Source organism: Dendrobates tinctorius, unplaced genomic scaffold (assembly GCF_039654945.1).
Source record: "Dendrobates tinctorius isolate UK_male_01 unplaced genomic scaffold, ASM3965494v1 ptg000230l, whole genome shotgun sequence".
NCBI lineage: Eukaryota > Metazoa > Chordata > Amphibia > Anura > Dendrobatidae > Dendrobates > Dendrobates tinctorius.
Genome location: NW_027361897.1, coordinates 7,468,039 through 7,483,133, shown reverse-complemented (window position 1 = coordinate 7,483,133; position 15,095 = coordinate 7,468,039). Strand labels below are relative to the sequence as shown.

General features: G+C 41.2%; 1 protein-coding gene across 1 annotated transcript; it reads right to left on the bottom strand.

Annotated features, from left to right (window-relative positions):
* Positions 1-9,180: 9,180 nt before the first annotated feature.
* LOC141059740 (olfactory receptor 5V1-like) lies at positions 9,181-10,113 on the bottom strand. Its single transcript, XM_073555876.1, has one exon. It carries the CDS (start codon positions 10,111-10,113, stop codon positions 9,181-9,183), a length of 933 nt encoding a protein of 310 aa, XP_073411977.1.
* Positions 10,114-15,095: the final 4,982 nt, after the last annotated feature.

Sequence of the window (15,095 nt, the reverse complement as noted above, 5' to 3'; positions counted from 1 at the left end):
ACTTTACATGATAGTGAAATTACTGTAACCCCGCAGATGGAACTTCTCTCTTTAGATCTGGAGAGTATCAATCCTTCAACCAAATATATAATGATTCACATCTTTCTAACTATAAAAAATTCATTAGCATTTTTTTTGGAAAAAATCAGATATCCCTTCATTCTCAGATATTCTAGACACATTATGTTTCCATAGCTCCACAGAAGAAAGATTTGCTTTTAATAGCAACTCTTTGAATAAATACCACACAAAGTGGGCTCGGTGGAACTCAAATTTTTTGTATTTACAATAAGCTGCTTACGGTTCCTACAGGAATGCGACTAAGGTTAAGCTTTAAGTCTGGATTGATAGTAGTGTTAGGTTAGTTTAGTCTTTAGTTTAAAACTATTAAGATAAATACAACAGTAAAATGTTTAATGTGTCCGAAGTATATTGTATGGCATGTTTTGCAAAGCCTCTATTATAAAAGAAGAGTTCTTTAAGTTTTATATTATTCCCTTTTCCCTTTTGTTCACCCTTCCTTCCCTTATGAAAAATTAATGAAAATTATTTGAAAAACAAATGTTTCATGAACAGTGATCCGTATGTCATCCAACTGTAATGCGAGGATGCGACTTTCTCGCATTTAAGCATCCGTGTGACATCCGTATGGCATCCGTATGACGAGATTTTCTCGCCGGCTTGAAAAATGTACATGTAATGGATCCCAATGACAGGTTAAAACACAAACAAAAGAATAGATATATACACATGGAATATATATATATATACACATGTCATTGAGACACACGTATATATATATATATTTTTAGTTCATAGAGTTCAACATAGCATAATAGCCGCTAAATCAATTGCCAGCTTCTGTAAAATCATTACAGTACTCGACATGAAATGATACATGGTTTACACACAGTAAACCATTTCATTTCATTTAGTTTTTGATATGTCTTTGACTAATAATTAGATTAGTGTATGTGTGTAAAATTTGGGACATGTAGGTGTTAAATTAAAGGGTAAATTTGTTGAAAACAATTGCGTGGGATCCCGCGGTATTTTCTCCACCAGCAAGGGAAACTCAGTGACTTGAGGGCACCTATTAATAGCCTAGAGAGGGACCATTGCATTTGGGCCCTCCCTGGCTACAAACATCTGCCTCTAGCCACCCCAGAAAAGGCGCATCTATAAGATGCGCCTTTTCTGGCACTTAGCCTCTCTATTCCTGTTGCCTTTAGCGGTGGTTCATGGGTTAATAATAATGGATTAATGTCACTTTGCTATTGAAAGGTGACATTAAGCCAGCTTAATAATGGAGAGGTGTCACTAAGACACCTATCCATTATTAATACTATAGTAGTAAAGGGTTAAAAAAAGACACACAAACATTAATTAAAAATTATTTTAATGAAATAATTACACAAAATCTTTGACCAAATTCATTATGCTGCCAATCCAACTGAATCACTTATTCTCCTGTAAAAAAAAACAATAATATCCATGCCTCTCCCCCATTCAGTCAGATCCCCACTGCAATCCATCACAAGGAGTTAACTAGTTTACAACCGGGACCGGTGCTAATGCTACTGGCCCATCTGTAAACCACTGCAGAATGAATGAAATCATGTCTGCGCAGGCGCCTCGGCAGACCAGAGATTAACTAATAAGCATGGGAAAGTTTCTGAACTTTTTCCCATGCTCCTGAGTTCACCTCAGGTCAGCCAGGGACTCTGCACAGCCTCAGTGACGTCAGCACCTCTTCTGGGGTGGCTGGGGGCAGTTTTTTGTTGCCAGGGGGTGACCAATAACCATGGTCCCTTCCTAGGCTATTAATATCTGCCCTCACTCACTGGCTTTCCCTCTGGCAGAGAAAATTTCGCGAGAGCCCATGCAATTTTTTTCCACGATTATAGCCTTAAATTTAATCCCTAGAGTTCCAAATTTTCCCTACCACAAACTAATAAATTTAATAAACACTAAAATATATATATCATTTTGATGTGCCATGGTTTACTATATGTAAACCATGTGTCATATCATGTCGGTTTCTGTTATGATTTTACAGAAGCTGGCAATTGATGTAGCGGTTTTTTTGCTTTGCAGGACTCTATGAACTATAAATATATATATGTATTCTATGTGTATAAATCTATTCTTTTGATTCTTTATTAAACATGTCAGTGTGATTTTACTGTATCGCGCACTGAATTGCCGGCTTTTGCAAAGGACACCGGGAGCATATTTCTCACAAGTCACAGGTCTGGTCCATGTGTAATCCATATTTTTCTTGCCCCCATAGACTTGCATTGGCATATTACGGGCGTAATACGCTGACAATCTATGCATGCTGCAATTTTCTCAGCACGTATAATACGGCCGAGAAAAGATCGGCTGATGGGAGCTGCCCCATAGATTAACATTGGGACGAGTGCAATGCGATTTTTTTGAGCATAGCACTCGTCCGTATTTCTCGCTAGTGTGACTCCAGCCTTACAGGAATAATCATTCAAACTTCAAAAATTGCTAATTTTTGGAAATTTTTATCACTAAATGCAGAAAATATTGACATAAGTTTACCATTATCATAAATTACAATATGTCACTAAAAACCAATCTCAAGATCAATGAGATAAGTCGATTTTACAGATTTTAAAATATTTGTCCCAGTAACTAAGCGGTTAATAGCTAATTGAAAAGATGATAACAAATAGCAGGTCTCTTTTTCCCACATGTATGCCTGATGAGAAGACCTGAGTAGTCTGGAAAGCTTCAAAATTTGTCACCATCTTTTATTTTAACCATTAAACTATTTCAGCCACTGGGCATTCTCAATTTTTCAATATTTTTACATCTACGGGCTGACACTACAGATATATTTTTTTTGTCTAGCAAAAATCCAGATTCATTAGAATCAGCAAATTTTGAAAAATTATGAACAAATTTGATTCATTTAAAATCAATTTGATCATCCCTAATGGTCATCATGAAGTGGAGTATTTCAGGTACATTTCCTTGTAACATTTCTATAACTGAAACCCTCACACTTGCAGTCGCTTCCTATATGTTGTATATTCTGCCACAGTAAACCCATAAAATACATTCTAATTTCTAACTAAATCGAGTGATCTTCGTGGTGCTACAGAGCCATCTAGTGGTGAAACAGCGTATCTGTACACAAAAATACAATTTACACATGGGTTGTTCAGTGGGAGCAGCTTCAATATACAATCACAGATCCTATGGATTAATAGATGAATTTTCTGTTTCACATGACATTAACAACAATTCCTCACTTCATAGTTACAGTTCACCATAGGAGAACTTGACTGCAGTTTACACTTGGCACAAAACACTTTGATTGTTGGAGAACCTTATAGCCAATTTGAATAGTCATCTACAAGAATGTTGCAATTGATCAATACCCCACAAGTGTCCATCAGCTCTCACCCTTCCATTAGTGCAGATCTGCATCTCCATGGGCTGCCACCAGGAATATGGTCTGAGACCACCATGAGGCCATACCAGAGCTGGACTGGCCATTTGGCAATTCTGGCAAATGCCAGAAGGGCCTGTCTGGTTTTGGGCTGCTTTGGCTGCTACATTGTTAACAGAATTGGTGTTCTCAAGACACCCACACTGTTAAGAGTTGTGACGGAGCAGAAAGTCACCAAAAATCCAACACTTATCCCAGCACGACATGGGAATCATTAATAATATTGGTAATGTAGTAAGTCTTCTTTTCCTCCATCCAAGGTAATATTAGTAATATATTTCATCAGGTGTTTGGGGACAGGAATAACACAGGCCTGTGTGATTTCAAATGCCAGGGCTGAATTTCAGTCCCAGTCTGTACCTGGGCCATACAGTCTCAGTCCTAGCTCTTAAAGTCAGAGGAACGCTCTCACAATTCGCAATAATAGCAACATGATCCAATTTTCAATAGTATTTCAAGCAGTTCTTATTAAAGCGAACCTGTCATCACGTCGGTCATTTATATGTCATTGCCACCATATTTTTTGTCAGCAAATTAGCCCTACATCCTGCAGCCCAGCATAATTCCAGAAAATGATTTTTACAAATTGCCCCTTGCTATATGCTAATAATCACTAAGGGGCCAGTGGGTGTGTATGGGTGTATTCATCTTAAAGGGAATCTGTCAAAAGGTTTTTGCTTCCTCATCTGAGAGCAGCATGATGTAGATAAAGTGACTCTAATTCCAGTGATGTGTCACTTAGTTTACTGGGTACACCAGTTGAGATACAATCAGAGCTTTTAGATGTAGCATGTAGCAGAGCTCAGAAAGCTGCCCCGCCACACTACAGTTTTCTGTGTACATTGTCTATTGACAGTGAGCTGCTTATCAGAGAAGGGGTTGTGGTCTTACCAGGGCTCATGTGCAGTGTGGTCTGAGCAGTGATAATCTCCTGGTAATAAAACACTCATTGTATCGAAACAACAGCACACAACCTAATAAGTGACACATCGCTGAAATCAATGTTTCAGCCCTTACATCATGCTGCCCTCATATTACATAGCAAAAACCTTCTCAAAGATTCCCTTTAAGAGCTATTTGTGAGCCTGCTAAACCTGAATAATATTCAAAATTAACAATTGCTGTCATGCCCATCATGTCTATTATGCTGCATGACCCCTGGAGCAGTGTGCACGCGCACCTCACTGTTATGCCTGTCGGGTCTGTTTTGCTGCATGACCCCTGGAGCAGTGTGCACGCGCACCTCACTGTTATGCCTGTCGGGTCTGTTATGCTGCATGATCCCTGGAGCAGTGTGCACGAGCACCTCATCTCATGGCTGACTGCCGTTGCTGGTGCGCACTCGTGCTCTACCTCATGGCTATACGCCATTGCTTGTGTGCACATGTGCTTCATCTCATGGCTGTGTGCCATCGCTAGTGTGCACGCGTACCTCACCATGGCTGCATGCCTTTGCTGTGCGTATGTGTGCTTTACCTCATGGCTGCATGCCATTGCTGTGTCCGCGCCCATCTCTACTCTCCCTGCTGCAGTCCTGTCTCTGGTCCTGGTGGACCGAATCCAGCAATCCTCTCTATGGTCCAGGAGGACCTGATCCACCAACCTTCTCTATGGTCCTGGAGGACCCGAACATGTGATCCTATCTATGGTCCTGGAGGACCTGATCCAGCAATCCTCTCTATGGTCCTGGAGGACCCGACCATGTGATCCTCTCTATGGTCCAGGAAGACCGGACCCAGCAATCCTCTCTTTGGTCCTGGAGGACTCGACCATGTAATCCTGTTGTGCCTCAGCCGTGCTCGCCTCAGTCTTGCCCGCCTGTCTGAGCCTCAGCCCGACCAGCTAGCCAGTGCCCCAACCATGCTCTGTGCTTCCTTGCACTCACGCTGTCCCTGCACTGTGCATTGCGTGCCCTCTTGGCACGTGCAGGCCTTAGCCTTCTCTTTGGCATACCTCCCTGTGCTTCTCTAAAGCACACGCAGGCCCTGCCATGAACCCTGGTGTGCCTCCTAGCAAGCACAGGCCCTAGCCTCTACCCTGGCGTGCCCCCTATTATGCACAGGCCCTAGCCTGTACCCTGGCTTGCCCTCTAGTATGCACAGGCCCTAGCTTGTATCCTGGCGTGCCCTATAGCACACACAGGCCCTAGCCTGTACCCTGGCATGCCCTCTAGCACTCGCCCTGCCTTGCACTGTGCCTTGGACCCTGGTCTACCACCTAGCACACACCTTTCCTTGCACCCTGCCTTGGACCCTAGTGTGCCCCCTACCATGCACCCTGCCTTGAACCCTGCCCTGGACCCTGGTGTGTCTCCTAGCACGCATCCAGCCTGGAACCCTGCCTTGGACCTTGGCGTGTCTCCTAACAAGCACTATGTCTTGGACTCTGGTGTGTCTCCTTGCCTGAACCCTGGCTTGCCTGCCAGATGCCCGGAGCCTGCTGATCGCTGCCAGAGGTCCGGAGCCTGATGACTGCAGCTCTATGTCTGGAGCTGATGTCCACAGCCTGATGTCCAGAGCCTGTCGATTGTTGCCAGATGTCTGGAGTCCGATGCCATCTAGCCCTTGCCGGAACCCTGGCGTGTTGCCTAGCACGTATCATGCCTTGGACCTTGGCGTGCCCACGCACGCACCTTGTTATGTTTCACTTTGTCCTTTTAAATATGTCATGTTGCTCCTGATTAAACCCTGAGACCATGCTTTATTGAGGAAACCCTGTGACCACGCTTTGTTATGTCTTGTACCCTGCAAGTTCCCTGTTGCCAGACACTCACACTCGTGTCTTCCTTGAGCCAGCTGTCTGGTTCCAGCAGTCATGGTGGCTCGCCCCCTTGGTCTTGCCCCTGACACTCCCTGTATAGGGGTGGTTCCTCACAAGGTCAGCTCGCCTTAGGTGGGTGGGTGCCACGACCCAGAGGGTCCACTCTAGAAATCGACTCAGCAGAAGCTGACTCCGTCACAATTACTAAGATTGAAATCTACAAATTGAAAACATTTATATCTACATAAAAACATTCCATTCTGAGCGAATAAAGTCTCCAGTATTTGTCAGAGCTTTAATAAAGGAATTTAATCAGTTGATTCTTTATAGATTTCTTTTAGAGTCTACGCATTCTACATTTTGAACACAAAGAAAAATTGTCTAAATATTGCGTTATAAAGAAGTAGATTATCCTTGATAATTCAGGAACCAACACAGTCCAAACAGATTATATGTAAATATTAGAGATGAGAAAATCTATTCGCAAGGCTCTGGTCCAGCGGTCATGTCAGTATTCAATTTCCTAGATGTGTGCCAATGGGACTAAATGAAAAACCTAATTCAATTATTAAGACACATGTCCTAAGGCTTTGGTCCCTAAAGTGTTTATCGTGAAATGAACATTTACAAAAGTATTATCGGCAATTCAAAAAAAGTTTAGGACAACAACCAGATAGTAAAGAGTTAACCTTCACTAGTATATGACATAACTTTATGATCACTCAAGGTCCACGTACCAAATCCCCAAACCTATTGTGAGAATATTGGCAAATGGCTGGTATAGTGGCATCGTGCCCTTCCATGCATTGCAAATTCGCCCATATACCTATTGATTTTCCTGAGACCAATTGATATACGTGCTTCTCTCAGAGGCTATGGATAATGCAGGATATATCGATTTTAATTTTATTGTATGTATTTTACGGCATTTTGTACTATTTTTTATTCTGTAGCTTGCATATTTTCCCATAAATTACAAGCTGCTGAATTCTATTTTATGATACAGAGAAGGAAATAATTATTTGATCCCTTGCTGATTTTGTAAGTTTTCCCACTGACAAAGACATGAACAGTCTATAATTTTAAGGGTAGGTTAATTTTAACATTGAGAGATAGAATATCAAAAATAAAGTCCAGAAAATCACATAGCTTAAATTATATAGATTTATTTGCATTTTGCAGTGAAAAATAAGTATTTGATCCCTCTGGCAAACAAGACATAATACTTGGTGGCAAAACCCTTGTTGGCTAGCACAGCAGTCAGACTTTTTTTGTAGTTGATGATGAGTTTTAAGCACATGTCAGGAGGAATTTTGGTTCACTCTTATTTGCAAATCATCTCTAAATCATTGAGATTTTGAGACTGATGCTTGGCAACTCGGAGCTTCAACTCCTTCCATAAGTTTTCTATGGGATTAAGGCCTGGAGACTGGATAGGCCACTCCAATCTGGCCAGGCCATGCCACAGAGAAACAACCCCAAAGCATAATGTTTCCACCTCCATGCTTGACAGTGGGGATGGTGTTCTTTGGGTCATAGGCAGCAATTCTCTTCCTACAAACATGGCGAGTTGAGTTAATGCCAAAGAGCTCAATTTTTGTCTCATCTGACCAAAGCACATTCTCCCAATCACTCACAGAATCATCCAGGTGCTAATTGGCAAACTTCAGATGTGACTGCACAAGTGCCTTCTTGAGCAGGGAGACCTTGTGGGCACTGCAGGATTTTAAAATTTTAGGGTGTAATGTGTTACTAATGGTGTTCTTTTTGACTGTGGTCCCAGCTGCCTTGAGATTATTAACAAGTTCCCCCATGTAGTTTTAGGCTGATCTTTCACATTCCTCATGATCAAGGATACCCCTTGAGGTGAGATTTTGTATGGTGCACCAGATTCATGTTGATTGACAGTCATTTTGCATTTCTTCCATTTCCTTACTATTGCACCAACAGTTGTCTCCTTCTCACCCAGCATCTTATGTATGGTTTATGCGGGTCTAGCTTTGTGCAGGTCTATGATTTTGTCCCTGACATCCTTAGAAAACTCTTTGGTCTTGCCCATGTTGTAGAGTTTTGAGTCTGACTGATTAATTGAGATTGTGGACAGGAGTCTTTTATAAAGGTGACTATGTAAGACAGCTGTCAGCTGTTTTTAATGCTGGTAACAAGTTGAGGAGCGTCTAACTGGTCTGTAGGAGCCAGAACTCTTGATGGTTGGTGGGGGATCAAATACTTATTTCTCACTGCAAAATGCAAATAAATTTATATAATTTATACAATATGATTTTCTGGATTTTATTTTTGATATTCTATCTCTAAATGTTAAAATTAACCTACGATTAAAATTATAGACTGCTCATGTGTTTGTCAGTGGGCAAACTTACAAAATCAGCAACAGATCAAATACTTATTTCCTTCGCTGTAATTCCATTAGACAGCTCCGGATCCAGTCATTGTCCAATCCCACTTACATGCTCAGCAAAGCTCAAATCTGGTGTGAGAGAAGTTGACGACTGCTTTGGAAAACCCTTTTTACAGATACCCTTTTTCAAAGAGCGCCTAAATGTCTCTTGTTATGTAGGGCTCAACATATTTGTACATGGCATGTAAAACCCTTTGATTTCAGTAGGAACTTTGCAACTCTTCAATTCTCCATTGGGGTTGCTGCAGGGAATGTGGACACTTGCTTCTAAGTTACCTTCGGAAACAGTGCATCTAATCTCTTGATATCCAGTAATGGGAAGAAGCTCTGTGGTTACCTACTTGTTGGGACGTCCTTTTAAAAACTGACTTAGGCAGATGGTGAAACATTGCATACAAAACGCACATACTATGTCATACGTGTAGCAGATAAACGCTTTTGAATTTCATTATTATATTTTATTCATTATGACAATCTGCAAATAGAGAGCAAATCAAAAACTTGTCATGTCCTTTTACCTTTTTGCATTGAAAAATCTACTAAATGCGTCTTTAAACTGTTTATTCTTCATGGTATAAATAGGAGGGTTCAATAATGGGATCAGTATGACGTAAAGAAGAGAGAAAAGCTTGTCATGCGTTGGTTCGTATGTTGATGTGGGTCTTACATGTAAAGAAAGGGAGGTCCCATAAAATACAATAACAGATGCCAGGTGAGAAGCGCAGGTAAAGAAGGCTTTCCTTCTCCCATCTGCAGACTTAATATTCAATATGGCGTTGATAATATATACATAGGACAACAGCGTTAGTGTGAATGCAGTCAGTCCTACAATCGCTCCCAGTACATATGTTGCAATTTCTACATGTATGGTATCATCACATGAAAGCTTTAACAGAGGGGAAATGTCGCAGAAAAAATGATCCACCTGGACTGATGAACAAAATGACAAGTTGGCTATGAAAACTGTATGTAAAACCGGTTCCAGAGCAGCAGCAGTCCACGTCCCTACTAAGAACAACGTGCAATGTTTTATGCTCATAAGCAAGGCGTAATGTAGTGGGTGACAGATGGCTACATACCGGTCATAAGCCATGACCGCGAGAAGGAAAAACTCGGTACAGGTAAAGTAGATGAAGAAGTACAGTTGCGCCATACATCCGTTAAATGATATGGTCTTCTGCTGAGTGAAGAGCATGGAGAGGAGCGATGGCAGGATATTCGAAGCAGATAAACTGTCTACAATCGATAAGTTGCCCAGAAAAATGTACATTGGTGTGTGCAGACGAGTATCCACAGTAATACATATATACACCGTTATATTCCCCAATAGAATGCTAAGATAAATTATTAAGATTATTATAAAGAGATGAATCTCAAAGATATCCGGGAAACATTCCACAGTAAATTCGGCCACCCTGGAATTACTCTTCACACTCACATTAAACATCACTCTACTGGTTTTGATAGACATCATTCCTAAAATAAATTATAGGGATTTAGTGGAACTTTGCACTGGAACATGAATAGTTGTTCCAATTACTTTATAAGCAAAGCAAACCTGTCAGCAGGATTTTGGTTAGTAAACTACAGGCATTGTCAGGTTGATAGTGTTAACCTAATTAAAATGATACCTGGGGTGAAGAAATCCATCTTGTAGTTTTCAGCTACTGAGATGCTCGTGCTCTGGGCTGGGTATGTAGGCAGAGTCTTATCTTCCTGCTCTAAGCCAGAGAAACCAAGGTAAGACCTGCCTACAAGCTGCTTGAAGAACAAACAGTTTGCCTCTATGATGAGGAAAATATTTGTGCTTCATGGCAGCTTATGGACAGGTCTCTATTTGGTTTCTCTGGCTTAGAGCAGGAAGATAAGACTCTACCTAAAGTCTCGCCTAGATGCATGAGCATCCCATTAGCTTAAAACTTTTAACACTGATTACACAACAACCACAAGACAGATTTCTTCACCCCAGGTATCATTTTAATCAGTTTAACAGCACCAACCTGACAGTGTCTGTAGATTGCTTAGCAAAATCCTGCTCACAAGTTCACTTTAAGTGGGAGTCTGGTGATTACACTTTACCTTAAAAGCAATGATACTGTTAATAGTATATTAACAGTTGTGCTCAAAAGTTTACATACCCCGGCAGAATTTTTGCTTTCTTGGCCTTTTTTCAAAGAATATGAATGAAAACACTAAAACTTTTTCTCCACTCATGGCTAGTGGTTGGGTGAAACCATTTATTGTCAAACTACTGTGTTTTCTCTTTTTAAATCATGACCACCCATGATAACCCATAGAATTTTGAGTCAAAAGTGGATCCAGCAGCAGAGAGGAGAACTATAAGTCCATACTTTATATTTCTCATTCTTATGAATGTATTCTTGGCATAAGCGCTAAAAATTCTTCTTGAAATCACCCAACTTTTCCCCATTTAAAAATGAAGAAATAAAAAAAAAAAGTATATACAGCAATGCTGTATCTATAAAAAAAAACAAGCCTGATCTATAAAAAATGCTTAAAAAAATTAAACTGCAGAGTGTGGCAAAAAAAATAAAATGCCCAAATTTATATTTTTGGTCACTACACGTCCCTCAAAAAATACAATAAAAAGTATTGAAAAAAAGTTAAAAACATCAGCTCGCCTTAAAAAAAAATTAGCCCACATGAAGCGCCATCGACAGAAAAAGAAAAAAAAAAGGAATGGGTATCAAGTTTTATGTGCAGAATTTTCCCATAGACTTGTATTATGTGCGGAACATCCACAGACAAACAAAGCACATGCGTATTTAATGCATTTCCACAAAGGAAACTACGGTAATTAAAAATGCATGTCATCTGCACATAACTGCATGAATAAACTTTTGTCAAATACCAGGAGGTATCAAAAATAAAGCAGCTTTGTCTAAAACATTCCGAAACAACAAAAAGTAAAAAAAAACTGCAGAGTCAAAAGCGCGATAAAAACGCATGTAAATAAATGCAGTCAAAAATGCAACTTAAAAGTGCAAGTAACCAAATTTACTTATTAGGTGCAGAAAATCTGCAACATCAAAAACTTTTGAGAAAGCTCCAAATGCGAAACTCGTGTCAGGAGGTCTGCGGGGAGGTACACGGACGCTACCAAGAATTATGGGTAAGCGCTATTTGTAGTTGTATTGGTGTGCACAATGATCTGGTGCACTATTTATGTGTTATGTGGTCATTTTGTCTATTTATTTTGTGAAAGCTACCTTCTGTGCCTGTCATTCACTCACAACTATGAATATCATGATAACATACATTAACTTACTGTTGGTTACTTAGTTGTCCGGTGCATACTCCCTTGCTATACCTGCAGTCTTCTATATCTATTCCCCTCCTTGGGCGTGTATTGATGGAATATATCATTTGTTATTATTTCGATTAAAAAGATTTTGTGGGTTTTTATCTGATGGTTGCCTTTACTCCTTTTCTCTCTGTATGTAACATCAAAAACTCAGCAAAATCTCATGGTTAGATTGTAGCTTTAAAAGCTGGAATCACACATTCACATTTTGGTGCAGGTTCTGGTGCAGTTTTTTTTTAGCCCAAGTCAGTAATGGATTCAAAAGGCAAAAATAAATATAAAGGAAGGACTTATGTCTCCAAACTGCTGAATTAACTTTTAACTTTCATTATTAAGAGGCTATTTTTCTTTGCAGTTTAAAGCTGGTGTTTCTGTTAGATATATATAAATGATCTCCTATACTTACTTGCTCAGTTAATTAACAATTTACATTTTTTTTTACTATTTATTTATATAGTAGATTTACTAAGAGATAATGTACAACCACAAGTAATATATTGATACCACAATGAGTTATATCGATTGTGTGGTCATAATACATGATAAATGTAAATGTCCATCTATTGTGTTGCTCACAGATCAGAATACAGTATGTGATAAATGTGTAGATGATGTAGGAGAATACTTACGGGGATTCTTTAAAAAATCCACATCATTTTGTATATGTCTTACACGTCTCTAATGCAGTCTAGGGAAGGCTTTGTGCAAATCAGTCAGTATTTATAGGTTTAAAGCTACAATCCTTAGAGAATTAAATAATGATACAAGATATTCCTAGTAACATATGCCACAATTCACAGAACAACAAACTCAGCCAATTAAGCAGTTGATTTTCATTTTTGAGTTTTCAGTTTTCTTCCTCTCCTTCCAAGAGTCAGAACCTTTCTTATTTTACAGATGACATAGCCATGTCATTTTTTTTGTTGCAGATTGAGATGTAGTTTTAAATAATGCCATTCATTTTACCATATAGTTTATAAAAAAAATAAAAAAGATTCCAAGTGGGGTAACAAGTAGTGTTGAGCATTCCGATACCGCAAGTATCCGGTATCGGCCGATATTCACTGTATCGGAATTCCAATACTGAGTTCCGATACTTTTATCATATCGAATACCGGAATCGGAAGTTCCCATAATGCTATGAGCCAGTTTGACTTGATTCAGCCAATGACAATACTCCTAAGTGTGGGCACATCCTGTTAGGCATATAGGCATGTTAACTAATGGCATGGCTGTGATTGGCTGCTGAAATTATGTCATGATGCACTATAAAAGCCGCCGCAGCTGCCATTTCTGGTTCACTCTGCTGTGAATTCAGTTAGGGACAGGCTGCTGTTCAAGACTGTGAGGGACAGTTAGAGAGCGATTTTACAAATCACATTGTGCTTTACCCAGGCTACATTCTCAATAAGTGTAGCTTTCTTTTGCCTTGCAGCAGTGTTCACAGCTGTCTGCAAGGTCTGTGTGAGTGCAGCTCACGCTGAGTAGTGTGTCCTGCAGCCACGTCTGGTTTCAGGACGCTCAGCGTGTCACTGCCTCATACATATTTTTCATTTTTTGCTGCTCAATTTTCATTCTCCTATTAGTGTGCACTGTGCATCCATCCGTATCCATATACGTTGGTTGCAAACACTATAGGAGTAGACAGCGGAGCAGTGCGTGGTCCTTTTTTGACACAGTTGCAGATGACATTTGCTTTGTCAAATGCAAGCTGTGTCATCAGAAAGTTAAAAGAGGGAAAAATGTCAGCAACCTCAATACCACAAATATGTGGAAACATGTGCAGACGAAGCACGAGGTGGAGTTACACAGACACACTGAAGACGTAGGCCAACGTACAGCACCACCTACCACCTCTTCAGCTTGTGTTGTGGTCTCTTCCGCCAGCTCACACACAGCTGGTTCGGCTTCCTCACAGGATCGCCAAGGAAGAACCTCTGGCACTGTTGTCTGGAGACCCAGTGACATTCCACACACAGCACCACGTTCCCAGTCATCCTCACACTCCCAGGCCACTCTACAGCCATCGGTAGCACAGGTCTGGGATAAAAGGCGGCCATACTCGGCAAACCATCCCTGAGCACAGGCTCTGAATGCTGACATTGCCAAACTACTGGCCCTTGAAATGCTGTCATTCAGGCTGGTGGAGACTGACACCTTCCGGAACTTCATGGCATTGGCAGTCCCACAATAAACCGTGTCCAGCCGCTTTTATTTCAGCAGGCAAGCCGTCCCTGCCCTGCAAAAACATGTGGAGGGAAAAATAAAACATGCACTACTAAACGCCGTCAGTAGCAAGGTCTATCTGACCACCGATGAGTGGACCAGGAACCATGGACAGGGACGATACCTTTCCCTCACTGCCCATTGGGTCAATGTTGTGGAGCCGGGTACAGATCTGGAGAGTGGCGCTGTACATGTTCTGTCAATTCCATGGATTGCAGGAATCCAGTCTCTACACATTGACTCCTCCTCCTACTCAAGTTCCTCAGAAACAGCGGTGCAGGAGCCTGTTACGACCGATATGAGCACAGCCGTGGCCAAACGTCAACAGGCTGTACTCAAATTAATTTCTTTGGGGAATCGAAGCCACACAGTGTAGGAGCTCTGGAGTGCCATCAAGCAGGAGAGCGACGTGTGGTTTGTGCCAGCGAATCTCCAGCCGGGCTTGGTAGTGTGTGACAATGGCCAAAATCTGGTGGCAGCTCTTGGCCTAGGCAACCGCACTCACATCCCATGTCTGGCACATGTGCTGAACTTGGTCGTGCAGAGCTTTCTGAGGGACTATCCAGATCTTGATGCAATGCTGCACAAGGTCCGCATAGAGTGCGCTCACTTGCGGCGTTCCAGCATGGCAAGATCGCACCTTGCTGCTTTGCAGTGCCGATTACGCCTTCCAGAGCATCGCATCATATGTGACCTACCCACCAGGTGGAATTCAACGTTACATATGTTAGAGCGGTTGTGTGAGCAGCAGGCAGCAGTCATGGAGTACCAGCTGCATCAGGTGCAAATAAGTCGCACTGTGCGCCGTTCACACTTCAGCACCACTGAGTGGGCCTCTATGAAGACATCTGCCTCGTTTTGCGTGCCTTCGATGATTC